Source organism: Choloepus didactylus, chromosome 7, assembly GCF_015220235.1.
Source record: "Choloepus didactylus isolate mChoDid1 chromosome 7, mChoDid1.pri, whole genome shotgun sequence".
In the NCBI taxonomy this organism is placed as follows: Eukaryota; Metazoa; Chordata; class Mammalia; order Pilosa; family Megalonychidae; genus Choloepus; species Choloepus didactylus.
This window is the reverse complement of record NC_051313.1, coordinates 118095223-118111451: the sequence shown is the minus strand read 5'-3', so window position 1 is coordinate 118111451 and position 16229 is coordinate 118095223. Positions and strand designations below refer to the sequence as shown.

The 16229-nt window shown below is 51.6% G+C and overlaps 1 protein-coding gene across 1 annotated transcript; it reads right to left on the bottom strand.

Annotated features, from left to right (window-relative positions):
- Positions 1 to 2661: 2661 nt before the first annotated feature.
- IP6K3 (inositol hexakisphosphate kinase 3) lies at positions 2662 to 15268 on the bottom strand. Its single transcript, XM_037842439.1, has 5 exons — positions 15070 to 15268; positions 8614 to 8824; positions 7206 to 7378; positions 5873 to 6048; positions 2662 to 3129 (listed from the first exon to the last, which is right to left on the bottom strand). The coding sequence occupies exons 1-5, from the start codon at positions 15266 to 15268 to the stop codon at positions 2662 to 2664; spliced, it is 1227 nt and encodes a 408-aa protein (XP_037698367.1).
- Positions 15269 to 16229: the final 961 nt, after the last annotated feature.

The window sequence follows — 16229 nt, the reverse complement described above, 5'->3', positions numbered from 1 at the left end:
GCCAGATTTTCAAGTGTCTTCACCATCTGGCCTCACTCTGCTCTGTAGTTTTCATTCCCACTACTTCCAACCACAGAAACCGCATTCTGAATGGATTGGTCTGTCCGCAGACTCATGAGCACACTGGATTTTACTTCCCCCTCCTCACCCCTTCCTCTTCCCTTCGCCTCCCTGACTCCCGCACCCTTCAGGCCCAGATGAGGACTGACCTCCTGCAGTTTCCGTAATGACTCTGCTTCAGCGAATGTCTTCAACTTTCAATGACAGGACTGATCAGTTTAATCCTCTATATCATTAAGTCCTATCTTGTGTAGTTTGTTGTAGTTTGCTGTCAGTTCTTGTGCATTATTGTTGCCTCTTCAACTAGGATCTAAACTCCCCCAAGAGCTGGATCGTCTAGAAGACCTAGCAAAAAGATAAGCACAGAATAGCTGCTCAGTGTACACTTGCTGTGCTGAGCTGATTGCTTGATTATCTCGGGATCACTCACTCCTGTTGCCATTTTCGAGTAAGGTTTGGAGACCAAATTCATACCACTGCATCATCTTCTGTTTCCATACCTTTCTGTTCTTCTCCCTCTTCTCAGATTCTGATTAATTAGTGGACTCATTCAGCTGAGTGTCTGAATCTACAAAGCTGTGCATAGGATTCCAGACCTCAGTGTCCCTCTGGGTCCAGCAGTCCAGTTAGAGTGGTCTGTAACAGTAGCCAGCATTGCCCCTTTCTTTATGACAAACTGCACTTTTGTCAGGGACATCTTCAGGAGGAGCCGGGAGCTTGGGCCAGCCATCAAATGATATAGAGAGGAGGAAGAAGGCCCCATAAGTGAATGGCACCCTGAGGTAAAGTGCAGAGAGAGGGGGTGTCTGTGGGTAGGGAGCAGGGAGCAGGGACAAGGACCCAGCTGAAGGAAAACAGTTGCAGTGAAGTTAGTGACATGGGGCCGGCCCCAAAAAACTTAGATTTCAGTTGATCATCCCTGCCTCATCCTCAGGCAAGTCCCACGGGGCCTGGGGCTGAGAAGGGGTGGAGGAATCAGAAACCAAGTCAGGGAACTTTGGACTTGGTTGATGAGATACCAGGTTCTCAAACAAGGAAGTGGCCCAGGAAAAGCAGCATTTAGGCTTCCATTTTGTCATTAACAGATATTTTAAGCTGACTCCCTTTTGCCACCCAGCATACTTTGACTTACCCACCTAACCCCCCATGAGCACAGAGCATGCAAATAAATTAATTGCATCATTGCTTAGGCCAAACATAATCTAGGAAGTTAACCTGCTTTGAAATCCATATACTATATCCCAAAATTAAACACAATGTTTTTATTATCCAGGCCCCTCTTTCCTTCTATTAGTATGGATTTTGGAAAGTTGATGGTAATTACCCATGAGAATCCAAAAATTGTTATTTAATTTTGCGTTGTATAAGGTTCAAATGAAAAGACTGCTTGTCAGGTCTGGTGTCTGCCTTGCAGATACATGCAAGGATTTTATTAGCTCCCATTTCCCACCCAGTGCCCCAAAGGATTGCAGGAAATTGGTGAACTGTTCTTGCTATATTCTCTAGTCATCCATAAATTGGAACCACCATACAGTGTGATGGTCAAAATAAACAAGTAGAAAGGGTAATAAGGCGCACCAAATAATCACTGGTGACCTCAGCAATTTTATTAACAAATTTATTTCCCTAATTGGGTAACGTATTTCAGTGCTTGACTTGAGGGCATTGTAATAGGTTTCCACACTGCAGAAGAAGGAATTAATTACAACTGTGTGCTCTTTGTTCCGTATTTATGCTTGTCCACCAGTCTTGTAAACATTGCCCCTGGTTTCTTCGGTCCTCCAGGCCTCCTCTATTCTCCCCTAACCCAACCCCAAAATAAATAAGTTGAAAGCAGAGAGTATAGTTTACATTAGTGGCTCCTCCTCATGTGCATTCTGTCCCCACTGGAAGCTGCCTTTCATGGTCAGAGCCTCACCATGGTCGGAATCTAGCAGAACCATTGCTTCCAGTGGGCACTCAGAAGTCTGTAAAGAGACGCCCCCTCTCCTTGGGCAAAAATGGAGAACCTGAGGTCTTGGTTTGCTGCTGCTCATGTTTGAAATTGTCGTTATCTACCCAGAATCTGGGTACAAAGCATGGTGAGATGGGTGGGTTTGTCCCACTTCATCCTGCCAGACCTAAAATGCCTCTTAGGAAGTAACAGGTATTCATTAGTTCTGACTGCCCTTGGAGTGGGCAGCCCATATGAGCAGAAAAACCACGAGCTCACTCTTCAAGGCTTCTTCAAATAAGGTTCTTTCCTCTCAGCTTGCGAGGACTGCAGCCTAACAACAAAGCATTTTTAGTTGCAAATACTCGAGAACTTCTCTGTAATGCCAGTGTAACTCATGCCGCGCCCCTCCAGTATACTCCAGTATGGTGCCAATCTATACTGACAGTTCTCTCTATGACGACCAAGGTTCAAGCAAGATGCCAGAGTATGTGGAATTCCCACCAGAGCTGGTTTCTTTACCAGTTACTATACCCTGCCATCTAGAGGGAGGCTTTTGAAAGGAGATGTAATTATTACAGAGTCGAGGAGTGCCTAGACTACCCTAGCTACTGATCGGTCTCTTTTGAGATCTGTACCCAGAAGAATCCAGATGGACCCAACTAGTCTCATTCTCCCTCTTGGATATCCTGCAGGATGTGGATGAGGTTTTCCAGGCCAAAGATAAAGCCGGGATCTGGTCCATCGTAGGTGGTGTGCTCATTCCAGGAGCCCTTGTAGGTTGTGTGAGCAAAGTCGATCATTCGGATGTCAACTTTGGCGAGGCCTCCGGGAGAGCTGCCGGGGGCTGTCTGCGGAGGCCCCTGAGGATGTGGGCCCCCTGTGGTTCTTCCCGGCAGCTCCTGCCCATCGTAGATGATGAGGAGAGAGCTGGAGTAGAACCGGTATGAACTCTGGCACCTGATGACCGAGAGGAGGGCCTGGAGCTGGCAAAGGATGGGCTCCAGGAGCTCTGTCCGGAGGCGGGTTCCGTCGTGCAGGAACTGATAGAGGGCTTGTCTGAACCCCTCGGCTGAGAGTTTTCTTCCATAGTACTTGTCTTTGCAGAGAAAGTGCTTCTTATCAGTTTGATAAACCTTTTGTTCAAAAGAGGAAAAAAGAGACAATGTGAAGAAATGCAAACTTTAAAAAAAAAAAGACATCTGCTACAATTGCAGTGTTACCAGCTAACATGATGTATAAACAGATCTCCAGGAGATGCAGGGCAAGAATGACTGAAATGAAGGAAGTTTGATCTTCCATCAAACACCGATGTAGCTTTTACATTTTAAAATGCTTTCTGTGCAAGCCTTTAATAGTAATTCAAGGTCTAAAGATCCTTTACCCTATAGAGGTGACCCTCCACCCATGAGGAAAAGGTTTGGATATCCTTTCTTGTGAATTTCCAGTACAACCTCCAAATCATGATTTAAATCCTGGCTGCTGGCCCTCTTCAGTTCAAATAGTAGCAAAGAGCTAGAAAGCTTAGTAGGAATCTGAAACCACAGCCAATGGCCTTGGAAAACCAACTAGATTAAATTTTCCCCAGCAAAGTTTATAAAGTCCTTTCTCTGCAGATTCGAAGGAAACAGTAATGGCTCTTGGGGTGGAAAGGGGTGAATTGTTTGAAGACAAAAATACAGGCTACCTCAGTTGTGGATGGAGTTTTCAGGCAGCCACATGCAGCTGAGGGGAGCCGGCTGGAGGAGGGAGGTTAACAGTGGCTCCCCTCCCTGGCACAGTCTCTTCTCCCCTCCCCTATTATGTCTTGGCCACCAGAAGGGAGCAGATGGAAGAGAGATGCTGATGGGGGGACAATGGCAGCCACCCCTGTTTCATTCAGATGACACAAGCAGCAGTAGAGGCTGACCTGAGGCCAGTGGCTGGCACAGCCTGAGGGTGGCTTGGCACACTTCTGCCTGGCACACCTGAGGAGAGCTTCCCATACCTGGCCAAGACAGTTCCTCAGGTCTTTCTTTCCTTCCGATAACATGATATGTGTATGGAAAACCAATGTTGAAAAAAGTTAGAAAGTTATCATAGACTTGGTGTTGTCTTTGGAGGGCTGGAGATTGGCTGCTAAATTAGCCATCATAAATACATGACAGGCATCCCTTTCTATGTAAATCAGGTCAATTTCATAAGGTGAAGGTCCAGAGAGAGATTCCATTTACCCCACAAATCATCACATTCCATTCTCTTGAGGACTGCATTCTGAGCCTTTCAAGGGACATCTGTGCAACAAATTTATAGACTCAACTTCCAGCTTCAAGGGGTGGCAGTTTCAATTAAGGAAAGCAATAATGTTTACCGTCAAGTCAGTATCTGGTTTTGCTCTGAGTAGACAGATCATAAGAGTGAATGGGTGGAGAAAGATTATTCCCTCCTGTTCTCCTGAAGCCCCTGCTGTAAGCCACATCTGAGCAGCAAAAATGAAGCATGGAGTCTGGGTGATAAAACAAATTAACCATTCCTTTGCCTGGGTTTAGCAGGTTACAACTTTCCCACTTTGTTAAACAGAGCAGGTAGCAAAAAGCAGAAAAGGTGGATTAAGAAGATGGAATGGCTCATAAGAATTCAAAGAACAGACTGCCTTACAGCATCTGAGAAGGAGCGGATTCAGCTTTATCATTCAAGAGAATGAGAAATCGGTAAAGCTTGGAATGTACAGAGAAGCTATTGCTGTTAGTTCTTTCCCCAGCCTCTGCTCACACACTGTCATCAAAGGTCTGCTCTCAACATGGGCAGGACCCACGTGGCCACTGTGGAAAGTTTCAGCTGCCCAAGACAGGGAAACCAAGTTAAGAAATGGTGAGGTTCAAACACTGGGGACTGGTGGTTTGGTGTGCTGAGCCCTTTATCTTGGGGCTTGCCCTTACGAAGCTCGTTACTGCAAATGAGAGTCCAACCCTGCTTATAATTGTGTCTATGAATCTCCCCGAGTACCTCTTTGTTGCTTAGATGTGGCCCTCCTCTCTCTAGCTAAGCCAGCTCCGCAGGTGAACTCACTGCCCTCCCCCTTACATGGGACCTGACTCCCAGAGTGTGTGAATCTCCCTGGCAATGCAAGATATGATTCCTGAGGATGAATCTGGACCCAGCATCGTGGGATTGAGAACATCTTCTTGACCAAAAGGGGGATGTGAGATGAAACAAAATAAAGTTTCAGTGGCTGAGAGATTCCATATGGAGTTGAGAGGTCACTCTGGTGGACATTCTTATGCACTATATAGATAACACTTTTTAGGTTAGAAATAAATACCTGAAACTATCAAACTCCAACCCAGTAGCCTTGACTCTTGAAGACGATTTTATAGCAATGTAGCTTACAAGGGGTGACTGTGTGATTGTGAAAGCCTTGTGGATCACACTCCTTTTATCCACTGTATGGATGGATGAGTAGAAAAATGGAGACAAAAACTAAGTGGAAAATAGGGTGGAAGGCAGGGGATGACTTGGGTGTTCTTTTTTACTTTTATTTTTTATTCTTGTTTTTCTGGGGTGATGAAAGTACAACTGTGTGGTGGTGCTCTGAACTGCTGATTGTGCACCATGGATAATTGTATGATGTGTGAATATATCTCAGTACAACTGATTTATATATACATAAAAAAGGTGAGGTTTCAACACCCCTATGGTGATGGATGCTCTTAAAATACCCCGCGTATCGTGGACTAGGATAGGCCTTTCCTTGTTGAAAGAGCAGAGCCTGGCTCTCTGCTCTGTTGCTCCCCCAAAGCCAAGGGCTCTGCAGGGGGTGTGGAGTCTGGAAGGGAGACGTCTTGCTGCACAATGGGTGTGCAGGGATGTGGGCCTTGCAGCGGGCCCTCTGGGACCCACCTGCATGCCGCAGATTCGCAGGCCCAGGCCTGCCGACGTGCTCTGCGCGCACTTCCTCATGTGGCGGGCCTTCTTCTCCTCCGACACGTCGTCCCCGTGCTGCTGGGTCCCCATCTTCAGGTCCAGGACGCAGGGGTGCTTGTACTGTGACACGACGTTTTCCAGCAGCAAGAACCCTAGTCATTCTAAGTTAAGGAAGCCTCCCGGGACGTAAAGCTGCTGCCCAACACAAGGCAGTTAGCATGCCCCTGAAGCCGGCTGGAAATCCCTGCTCTGAGCATCACGTCTTCACACCCCCCCCCCCCAACCCCCATTTCCCCTTACGGACAAGCTCATTGCGGCTGTTAAGAATTCAGGGTATTAACTTTGCAGACTGCTTTAATAAGTCCATTTATTTGGTGGGGAGTTTATGAGTATGTGAGTTTTTTTCCCTTTTGCTTTTCTGCTCTGAAGTTGAAATTTAAATGCAGGCATGAAGTCCCTGGCAGGCTATGCCCAATTTACATTTTATGGCAGAAAATCATAAGGCTAAAACCTCGAGTCACTGAATGGGTCAGTACCTTTTGGGAGAAGTAGGTTGATGTTAGCTTCAGAGAGGAGTTGCAGGAATATTAATTTCAGCAGAGTAATTATCCTGCAAAAGCTTCTTAGGGATTAGGGTTGCAGATGTGTCTTGGTAAATACTGTGAAACCCGCCACCGGTTTGCAGGCGGGAGTCCAGTTGTGACAAAAGGGTAGGATATTTCAAGCCTAAATTTGCTCACTGAGAAATGGTGGCCTGGGGGGAGTGGGGTCTGCTTCCTGGCGGATTCCACCCCACGGGCACTTCCCTAAGGGAGGCACCCCACTCCCTCCTCACTCCATCAGGAAGATTCTGGTGGGGAGAATTTGGAAGGACAGAAAGAAGAGGTGGGGTACCCAAATCACTGAGCCCCCTGCCACCCCACCCAGGTTGCTGCCTGCCCACAGGGACCCGCAGTCTGGCCCGTCTTTACTGCTGAGGCACAGACACAGCCAGTGGCCCTGCTAGGGGGCCTGTGTTCAGTTTCATTCCCATTCTGACGTCCCCATATTCTCTGATTTTTCTTTTGGAAGGCTCTGATTTCTTCTGGACCCAGATTGAGGGCTTGTGCCCCTTAAACTATCCCTCCTATCTGTCTAGCTCTCCCACCCTTCCCCTACCACCATGTGTGTCTTTTTCTCCCTTTCCCCTTTTGTCTCTCTCTCATTTCTGTCTGTCTGTCTCTGTCTCCCCCTTCGGCTCCCTGTTGTCCCCAGCTCTCCTTCCACAGGCCTGTGCAGCGGGGAGGGTGGGGAAGTTGGGCAAGGATACGGTGCAGCTTGTTCTCCGGGTACTCGGAGCACAGGCGGGTCAGGTGGGCCTGGTGGCAGTGCAGCCCCCACGGGTTAAAGCTCCTTTCCGCCTGGTTCCTGCTGGCGTCTTCCACCAGGGAGGAGGCCTCGGCGTTGAAGTGGAACTCGGACGCTAGGTGCGCCTTGGCAGGGCTGCAGCTGAGGGAAGCCGTCGGGTCAGAGGTCTCCCGTCCCCTGCGACTGCCGGGGCTCCACCCTGGGGTGGGCTCTGATAAGGGCTGTCCTGGCTGCCCTGCAGGGCGGCTCTCACCAGGCTGCCTGGGAGACGCCCGCTGGGCCTTGGAGCGCCCCGGAGCATCCTCCCTGCCAGCCGGGCCCAGCACCAGGTCATGCCGCACTGCAGCCCTGTGAGGGGTCTCCCTGAGTCATTAGAGTTTGTCAGCTCCTCAGAGCAGAGGTGGCTTAAGTTCACTTTTAAGTGGTGTCCTGTTGAGGCAGTGTGGGGGCAGCCAGCCCCCGGGAGTCAGAAGTCGGGGGTTTCAGGCTGTCACTCCAGCCTGTGGTTCTCTTGTCTGAAGCTCAGTGCCCTCAGCTGTGAAATGGAGGAAGACAATCTGATCTGCCCCTCTCTCCCCGTCAGGGGATTGCTGTGAGGTCCAAGTGAGGTAAGAGGCGAAAGCCGCCTTGAGACCCCAAAATGCCACTGGGTGGGGGAGGTGGGGGCTGTGGGGACCGCAGAGCCTGCGTCCACCCCCCTTCTCCTGCCTGCCTGCGTCTTGGGCTCCTCATCTGTGGAGTGGAGATAGTGGAGCTTCCTGATGTGGCGCCAAGAGGCTTAATTAGGTCCGCAGTGCTCCTTAGGGAAAGGAGGTATTTTCATTGTATTAGCTTCCTTTTGTTTCCCATAAATGTTTTTAAAGTCCCCAGGGATCCTTTTCAACTGAGAAAGGTCAGCTAGATTTTCGGTTTGGGGAGACCTCTCCAAGGACCTCAGTGGCCTCCACTCAGCGCCCCATTAACTTCTTGTCCTGTCCCACTGCAAAGGAGAGACATGATCTCTGAGAGAAAGTAGCCATGCTTTTTCCTTTATATAAACTATTCTAGAGTTTCTGCTGTGCACATTTTTTCCCCCAGAGACACTTCATGGTCTCAGTGAAGGAGGTATTTAATTAAACAAATATGTACCGAACACCTACTCGTATTTGACTGTGCCTGTGCATCAGCTGCTGGGATAAAATGCATCGTAATCCCTCCCTCTAGATGTGGCATAAAAGAAAAATCATTCCTTTTCTTTGGTCATGTGGGTTATTTTGGACAGAACCTTCATCTGAATTTCTCGTTTTCTTGGTGGGCTGTTGGCCTTGGGCACGGGTGGGAGCGTGGGGACGGGCCGCCCTGGTTTCTGTCACCTGCCGAGTAGCCCTCACCTCTCCTTGAGTGAGTGTGCCAGCTGTGCATGCTGCCACTGGGTGAGAGCATGGGCATCACCGCCGCCGGTGGTCTGCTGCAGCGTCTGCCATATCGCCATCGCCGCTGACTCCGTGGAGACCTTGAAGGGCCCCCGGTTCTCCTTTAGCGGGTTGGCGACCAGGCTGAGATGGCCACTGTTGTCTCTCCAGAGGTGCACTGTAATGGTGCCTACAGAACATACGAGGAAGGGGAGGGGGCCGAGAAACCAGATGGGATTTGCCTCTGAGTGGACATGGTGCAATGGGGGGCATCATTTTGAGTTGTAGATTAATGGCACTGGTCGCCCTCCCGCCTCCCCCAGAGCCACAGGGACAGCCTGGGTTAGCCCGAACCTGACCCTGTTCCAAGAACAAGCCCTGAGCGTCTCAGAACCTACAGAAAATAACCTTGGGCTGGTCTCTACACATCCCCAGCTTTAACCCACTTCTTGGCCCCTTCATGCTTTAAACAAAGCCAGCCCTGGACATTTTGTTCCTTCCAGCTCCTCTGCACAGTCATTCCTTCCCAGTTACACCACAGCCAACTCAACTGGCCCAGCAGCAGGCGTCGGGGCTGCTGGTCCTCTGTGAAGAGGGGCTCCCCCGCCTCGCGAGCTGATGAGGGTCAGAGTGGGGAAGGGTGAGAGGTTTGTCTGCAGACAGGCAATAAGGGAAGTTGGGGTCCATCCCCTTCTCCCCCTTACCCTTTGCCTCCTTCGTCATCCTTTCTTTTCCCCCTATTTATCTTTGGCCAGCTTTTTCCAGGAAGCCTTCCTCAAACTTGAGGAGATCAGGCCTCTCAGCCACCTCTTCATTGGCACCTGCCCCCATCTCTGGACATAACACACACTCAGCCATTTCCTTTGGTTACACACATCAGCAAGTGGAGATTATCAACAGAACATGGTTCTTTCATGTGAAATGGAAGAGTTGGGAAATTTCCCCAACCTGTGTTACCTCCTAACCATCAGTATTTGGAATGAAGGCACTCTACATCCTACTCTGGTCACTGGTTGTGCAAGTGACAAGTGTGCTAATTGGGCTTGTCCTCTGGGACATTGGCCAGGCCGGGTAATTAGCTCTGGCACACGTTAACGCCTCTGTGGTCACTCCCCTTGGATTCTGTGCTCTGGCAGCCGAGTCCAGGCCTTCCTCCTGGATTTTGGATTCCAGGGGGTGCCTGACCTCACCAGAGTTCTGGCCAAGAGGGAATGACACTCTCCTTAGAGGCACAGGAGACAGCCACACCAAGGGTTTTGTGACAGCCTATGTCTCTGGAGTCCTGTTCTTCCTGCAGCTGACACCATGAGTATTCTCTGTCTGCCCCCCACCCAGCTCTCTCTCGCCCCTCTCCACCCTGCTCCGAGCTGGAGAGGCTTATGCTGTGGAGGGCTCCAGTGAGCTCCCATGCTCTCTGGTTTCCCAATGGGGTGGGCCAGTGGGAGGCACAGGTTGGGGGTAGGTGTGGGGAGGAGAGAGGTTGGGATGTTCATCTCACTTGTTCCCTTCCTTCTTCCCTTGGTTCTGGCCATGCTTGTGTCCTCTGTGGCCTTGACTCTCAGGTGGGGGGTGGGAGCTGCCGTGACAGCGTCCCTTGCTCTGGGTGTGAACAGTTCCCCACGTTGCTTGTCCCTGGGCACCTTGCCACACCTTGTTCCTGTAATCCTGCATGCACGAAGGCAAATGGTACCTTCTTTAAACTCTCTCCAGTTGAACCTCTTTGAATGAACCACCTGTGTTTGCTGGGACCCTAAGAAGGGGTATGGGTTGCATGTTACTATGTCCCTCACAGCCTCATAAAATCACCCTTGAAGTCTCCGGTCGCCTTTTCAGAGCAAGAGAGAATTTCTGCTGAACAAGCAGTAAAGGCAGCTGATTTCTTTGCGGGTGTCCGTCCCCCGCCCTCCCGGCTGGTCAGGGCAGACGCGCATTTCCAGAGCTGCTCTATAATTCAGCAAGTTGCTCTTCAGAGCCGTCTGTGCCTAGCTCAGCATCTCCTGGTGCCCGGCCTGTCATCTAGATTCCCAGTGCCCTGATTTTGCAGTCTGAGTGACATTCGGTTCTCTCCAGCTCCTTAAAAATTCTGCTTTTCCTTATTCCCCCTCCAGCCTGTGTCCTGTAATAGCCATATAGCAGTAGCAATGTACATGAACCTGGCATTTTGCATTTTACCTGAATGCCATGTCCCTCCCTAGGCTGGGCCTGCCACGGCTCTTCTGCTCAGGAGGGCATGGGGGTGATGGTAGGTTTGGAACATCATCGTAAAAGTAACAATAAAGAGCATGTCTTGTACGCCTACCCTGTGCTGACACCATGCAGGTGCTTTTCGATCATTACATTATCTCTAAGATATAACAAGCCTGTGAGGTAGTTGACTGTGGGACTCATTGAGTCATTTGCCCAAGGTTGCCCAGTTGGTAAAGGGGGAGCTCTATGAGGATCACGTCAGCCGTGGGTATGGAAGAAGGAACAAGAACAGGCTGCCCAGTGCTGTCACACCTGGGCTCACTCTGTGCATGGATGGGGAACGCTCCTGCTGTGTCCCCTGTCACATTTGTTCTAGGTCATTCTGTTCTGTGGGACAGAACAGATAAGCCATGATTCCACCATCTCGAGAGAGGGTCATCAGCACAGAGGGCTGGGAGCACCAAGAAGTTCAAGGATGTGCCAGCCCTGTTTCCTTGGGATGGGAGGGTCACTGTGCCTGTTCCAGGGAGGAACACTGACCTTCTGGAAAGCACAGTGAGCCCACTCCTCCAAGTGCAAGATGGGGAGAGAACTTACTGGACCCTGCGCTTGTCCCTGGGGAGCTTGGAGGCCTCCTGGCTGCGTGCGGAGCCCTGGGTGTGCTGGCCAAGGGCAGGGTTCTTTCGGATCTTGTAAAGTTCAAGCCACTGTCTGCAACCCTCTGGCCTTTTCCTCCTGTGTAGTTACTGTGGGGCTATGGTAACGGGCCCATCGGAAACCACTGTCTCAGGGAGCTCCAGACCCAGGAGACCTCTCTGGAGGGATGAGAAATGTGACCTTCACCTGCTTCCCCAGGCTCCAGCTCTTGTATAATCTCATCAATTCTGAGTGTCTGAATAAATGGAGGAGAGCAGAGGTGCAAATAACCTCAAACCAATAAAATCTGAAAGTCATTTCTATTTCTCATATTGTCAGAGCCACACAGCCAGACTGTCCCTGCCCTCTCTCTGTGCCTCTTTCTGTGTGTCTCTGTTCTGTCTGTCTCCATCTGTCTGGTCTGTCTTTCCCCCTCTCTCTCACACCCCTCTGTGGCTCAGCCCATCTCTGCAAAGCCTGGGGTCCACAGGGTGGCACCCATCATAGACAACCCCCTTGCAAGTGACCTCGAGTTGCCTGCGTTCAACAGGCACAGCCTGCCAGTGGGATCCAGACTGCCTTGGAGCTTGGATTATTCTTTTTAATCAGGAGTGACGTTGACTCCAGCCAGGCTTCCAGCTTGTTCTGTGTGCCCAGGGTCTGCGGGGGATCGGGCCTCAGAGGCATAGGGGCTCCTAGCACTCTGCTGCCACTGCCTGACAAGGAGAGGGCAGGACCCGGCCAAATCCCTATCTGCCCCACACACCTCGACCCTCAATGGTGCCAGCTGGGCAGGCAAGAGTGCCTACTGCCACGACTGACATGCCCAGAGCATCTCAGCAATTTTGGTTTGGCCAAGCTGCTTCCTGAACCTCTGTGGATATTCTGTCATATATTTATTTTTAAGCTTATGAGAGCATTTACTCACCACTGTCTGTAATATGAATCTGGCTCAACCATTAACCAACTGATCCAGGAGTGTGTCCTTGTTTGCCCAAAGCTGATGGGCAGACTGGAGGCTGGGGGATGGAGCCTCAAGGCGCTGTCTGCCTGAGGGGCCCAGCAAAAGGTCCAGGGCGAGCTTCTGACACAAGCAGACTGCCCTTCGGAATGACGTCTCTGCTTCCATCGTGGTGCAGGGCAGCAAGAAGGGAGAGGGTGCACTGTGAGGCATGAGGTGGGCACTTCAGAAACTGCCCCTCTCTCTGGGAGGCTGTGCTTGTTGGGAAGAAAAAGGGAGACCTTTTTCTGGCAGCCTCATGGGCATTCGAGTCCCCCTGATGTAAGATCACTGGCCTGGTGACCCTAGGCCAGCCGTGTCCCGTCCCTTATTGGGCTACTGACTTCCTAGGAGATCATCTCTCTAGCAATGGTGTCCTGGGTGGGTGGGAGCCTGTGGAGCCAGACCCCGGGGTTGGAATCCCGGCTCCACCGGTCTCTGGCTGTGTGGCCTCAGGCAAGTCAGGGAACCTCTCTGTGCCTCAGTCTCTTCATCTGTGCAGTGGGGAGAATAGGATGGTTGCGAGGGTTACATGAAACAGAAACTACAGTAACGGCTGGTACAGAGAAAGAACTAGGGATTAGCAAATATCGTGAAAACAAGAAGCCTACACAGCCTGAGAGCCACTTTGGGGACCCTTTCCCATCTAAAACCTAACCTCAGCTTCCTCCCCTCCTGCCTCTACCCCAGGCATCTGAGAACATGAGGGTCCCGCTTCTGGGCATTTTTCTAGTGTCTCCTTAAATGTGCATATCTCATTAGTTGGTGCCACATAACTTGTGTTCTGGTCAGTGAATCAGTGTTTCTGCTTCACTAAAACCTCATGTTTGGGCTTTAATAGCTCTGCCTCCCTCCCCCCCACAGTCAGGGCAGGTGGGCAGCTACGTGGTCTCATCTGAGGTGTGTCACGAGGTCCCCTGGCCCAGTTCTCTCCCTGATGGGCTCAGAAACCCCTTCTCCTGTGTGAAGCCCCAAGGCAGGTGCTGCAGTGTCCCCTGTGGCATTTAGCTGTGATACCTCAACTCAGATTAACTTACTGAGTTAGCTGAGCCCCCAAGGTAGGCAGCACACAGGAAGGGCCCACCCTGAAAGGGGAAGCAGGGCGGAGTGGGGGTCTGCACTCCCACGGGCACCAGCGAGTGGGGCGCTCCTCAGCCCCAGCAGAAGCATGGCCACGTGCAGACTGGGGAGAGGCCTGGGCAGGGTCCCCCGAACATTCGGCCAGCCTCTCTTACTTTCCTGCCTTGCCCGCAGCTGCCCTGGCGGCCTGTCTCAGCTGCAGGGTTGTGTTGAACGAGCATGAAATGCTGCTGGCAAGAGGTCGCCCCGCGCAAGGTGCTGCCAGTCCTCGGCTGGGTTGAATTCAGTTGCGAGAGGACAGACACTGACTCCAGTGAGTGCTCTGACAAGGTGGGCAGTGACCGGCAACCAGCGGGACAACTGCAGGCCCGCGGCCCCAGAAGCCCCGGGAGAGGTCTGGGCAGGAGAGAGTGGAGGCCTGTGCAGGCGGCCCACTGGCCGTCCTCCCCATCTCTCTCAAGAGAGGAAGAGGGCCTTGGACTTGTTGGGGGTGCCGTTAGGTCTTTCCCAGACTCTCAGGAGATCCTGGCAGGCCGGGAATGAAGTTCGGGCACATGTGAGACAGTGCTTGGGAGCAACGCCCAGCTCTCAAGGCCTTGGCCACCGCCTCCCTCCTACCAGTGGTTCTCGGTCTGGAACATGCTAAACGCAGAGCCCTGGGCTCTGCCCCTAGGGATTCTGAGTCAGAAGGTCTGGGGCGGGGACCTGGGAACATGCATTTTAACAACTGTGTACACGTGTCACACACACACCAGCGATCCAGTGATTCTGGTCAAGTTGGTTGACCCCCAGATCACACTTTGAGAAACACTGATGCAGTTAGGCCCCATCCTTCCCAGTTATTCCCGTCATTGAAATGCAAGTGAGATTTTGACTTACTTGGTTGTTATTATCATGGCCTTTACCATGACAAAGAGAGCAGATGGCTGGCTGTCCCATAGTTCCCCTCATGTTCCAAGGCCTGCAAAGGGCCCTCCCTACCCAGCTTTCCCACCAGAGGGCCCAGCCTGTGATCAGATCTGTTGTGTTTGCAGAAATTTCCCCAGCTCAAGCTTGACGGCAGCCCATTCCCCTGGCTTTGCCCCTTCCTGGATGAAGGTGAGGATTCTGATTTTCTAGATGAGCTGCGTCTCATCCCCTTTGCCCCCTGTCCCAGGGAGGTCGAGGAGCCCCAACCTGTCCCATGTTTGACAGCCATGGTCACGTGACTTGGTCATGACACCCCAAGGTTCTGACCAGAAAGCCCCACAGGGTAGGGTGGGGCCAGAGTATCATTTTATTTCATTCTCAAATCCTCCAAGCCTGGCAGCTTGAGCTGGTTTGTAGGGAAGCCAAATGACATTAAACTCCAGACCTGGAGTCTTGAAGAGTTCAGAGAGCTGAGGACCATGAAGACCGTCTTGGCACTGGGAGAGGGGCAGGTCCCCATGCCCACTCTCACGCCCACCCTCACACCCACCCACAGTGCAGTGAGGAGGTGGGGGGAGGCATGTGGTGGGCACCCCGTGCCCCCCGGCCTCCCAGACACTCACCCTTATACTGAGGGGTGAAGCGCTTCATGGCCAGCGGCAGGGATTCGTAGAACCTCTGTTCCTGGGAGTTGAGGGGCTTGCACACTGTGTGCTCGTCGTACTGCATCACACTCAGGTGTCCCCCGACCTGGTGCAGGAAGGGCTCCAGCCGCACGCCTACCCTGGCGTCTCCAGTGTCTGCACTGTCCTGCACCACCATGGCGCTGCCCAGGGAGTGGGCACCTGGCAGAGTCTGTGAGACGAGCGCGGGGGGCAGAAGGAGCAACTCCTGGACACAGTGCGGGGGTCTCGCTGCTCCTCAGCTCTCTCCTACTTGGCCCTTGTTGCTGTCACACCACGTCCTCCCGTCTGCGGGCTCTCGCTGGGGTCTCTGGAAAGCAGAGGAGGAAGGTGGAAATTATACGAGGGAGATGGCAGTGCTTGGAAAGGCCCATGCAGTGCCCAGCCATGGTCTACAACAGGTCCCTTGCCGGTAGTTAAATAAGACTGTAAATGTGCTTCAGTTACTTCTGGAATAATCTGTTATACGAAACATGTAACTGGTTGCCTCTAGGCAGCAGGGGTGAGAGGCTTTTCACTAAATACCATTTTGTACCTTTTGAATTTAGATATTAAAATATTAAAAAAAATCAACCATGTAGACGACCATAAGCTCCCCTGAGCACAGAATCTGTGTCCTAACTTATCCTGTTCTGTTGCCTTCCTTCCTTTGGGAACGTGGATCCCAAGCCTGACAAGAAAGCAGAGTCCTGCCACTGGGACATTCACTGCTTCCTGGGGACTGGGGGTCCCCCACATGCTTCATTTTTGTATAGCCTGGCTGTGCATCATCGATTTGCCTCAGGGCTCCACTGCGTGATTGCTGTGTGACCTTGGGCAAGTTACTCGACTTCTCTGGCCTCAGATTTCCCATCTGTAAACAGGATAATAATGATGCTTAATAATGATGTGGTCATGTTGGAGACCACACTGAGATAAGGCATGTAAAGGGGGTAGCCCAGTGCCTAGAACCAGGTGCTCAGTAGATGTGATTTACCTTTGTGAGTTCCAGCATTATTGCTGTGGCCATGATCTCACAAGGGCCCTGGGGGTCAGAAAGGCAGGTTTTATAACTGCCACTTTGCAAAGAAGGAAATGGAGGCCTGAGATGGCTTGCCCAG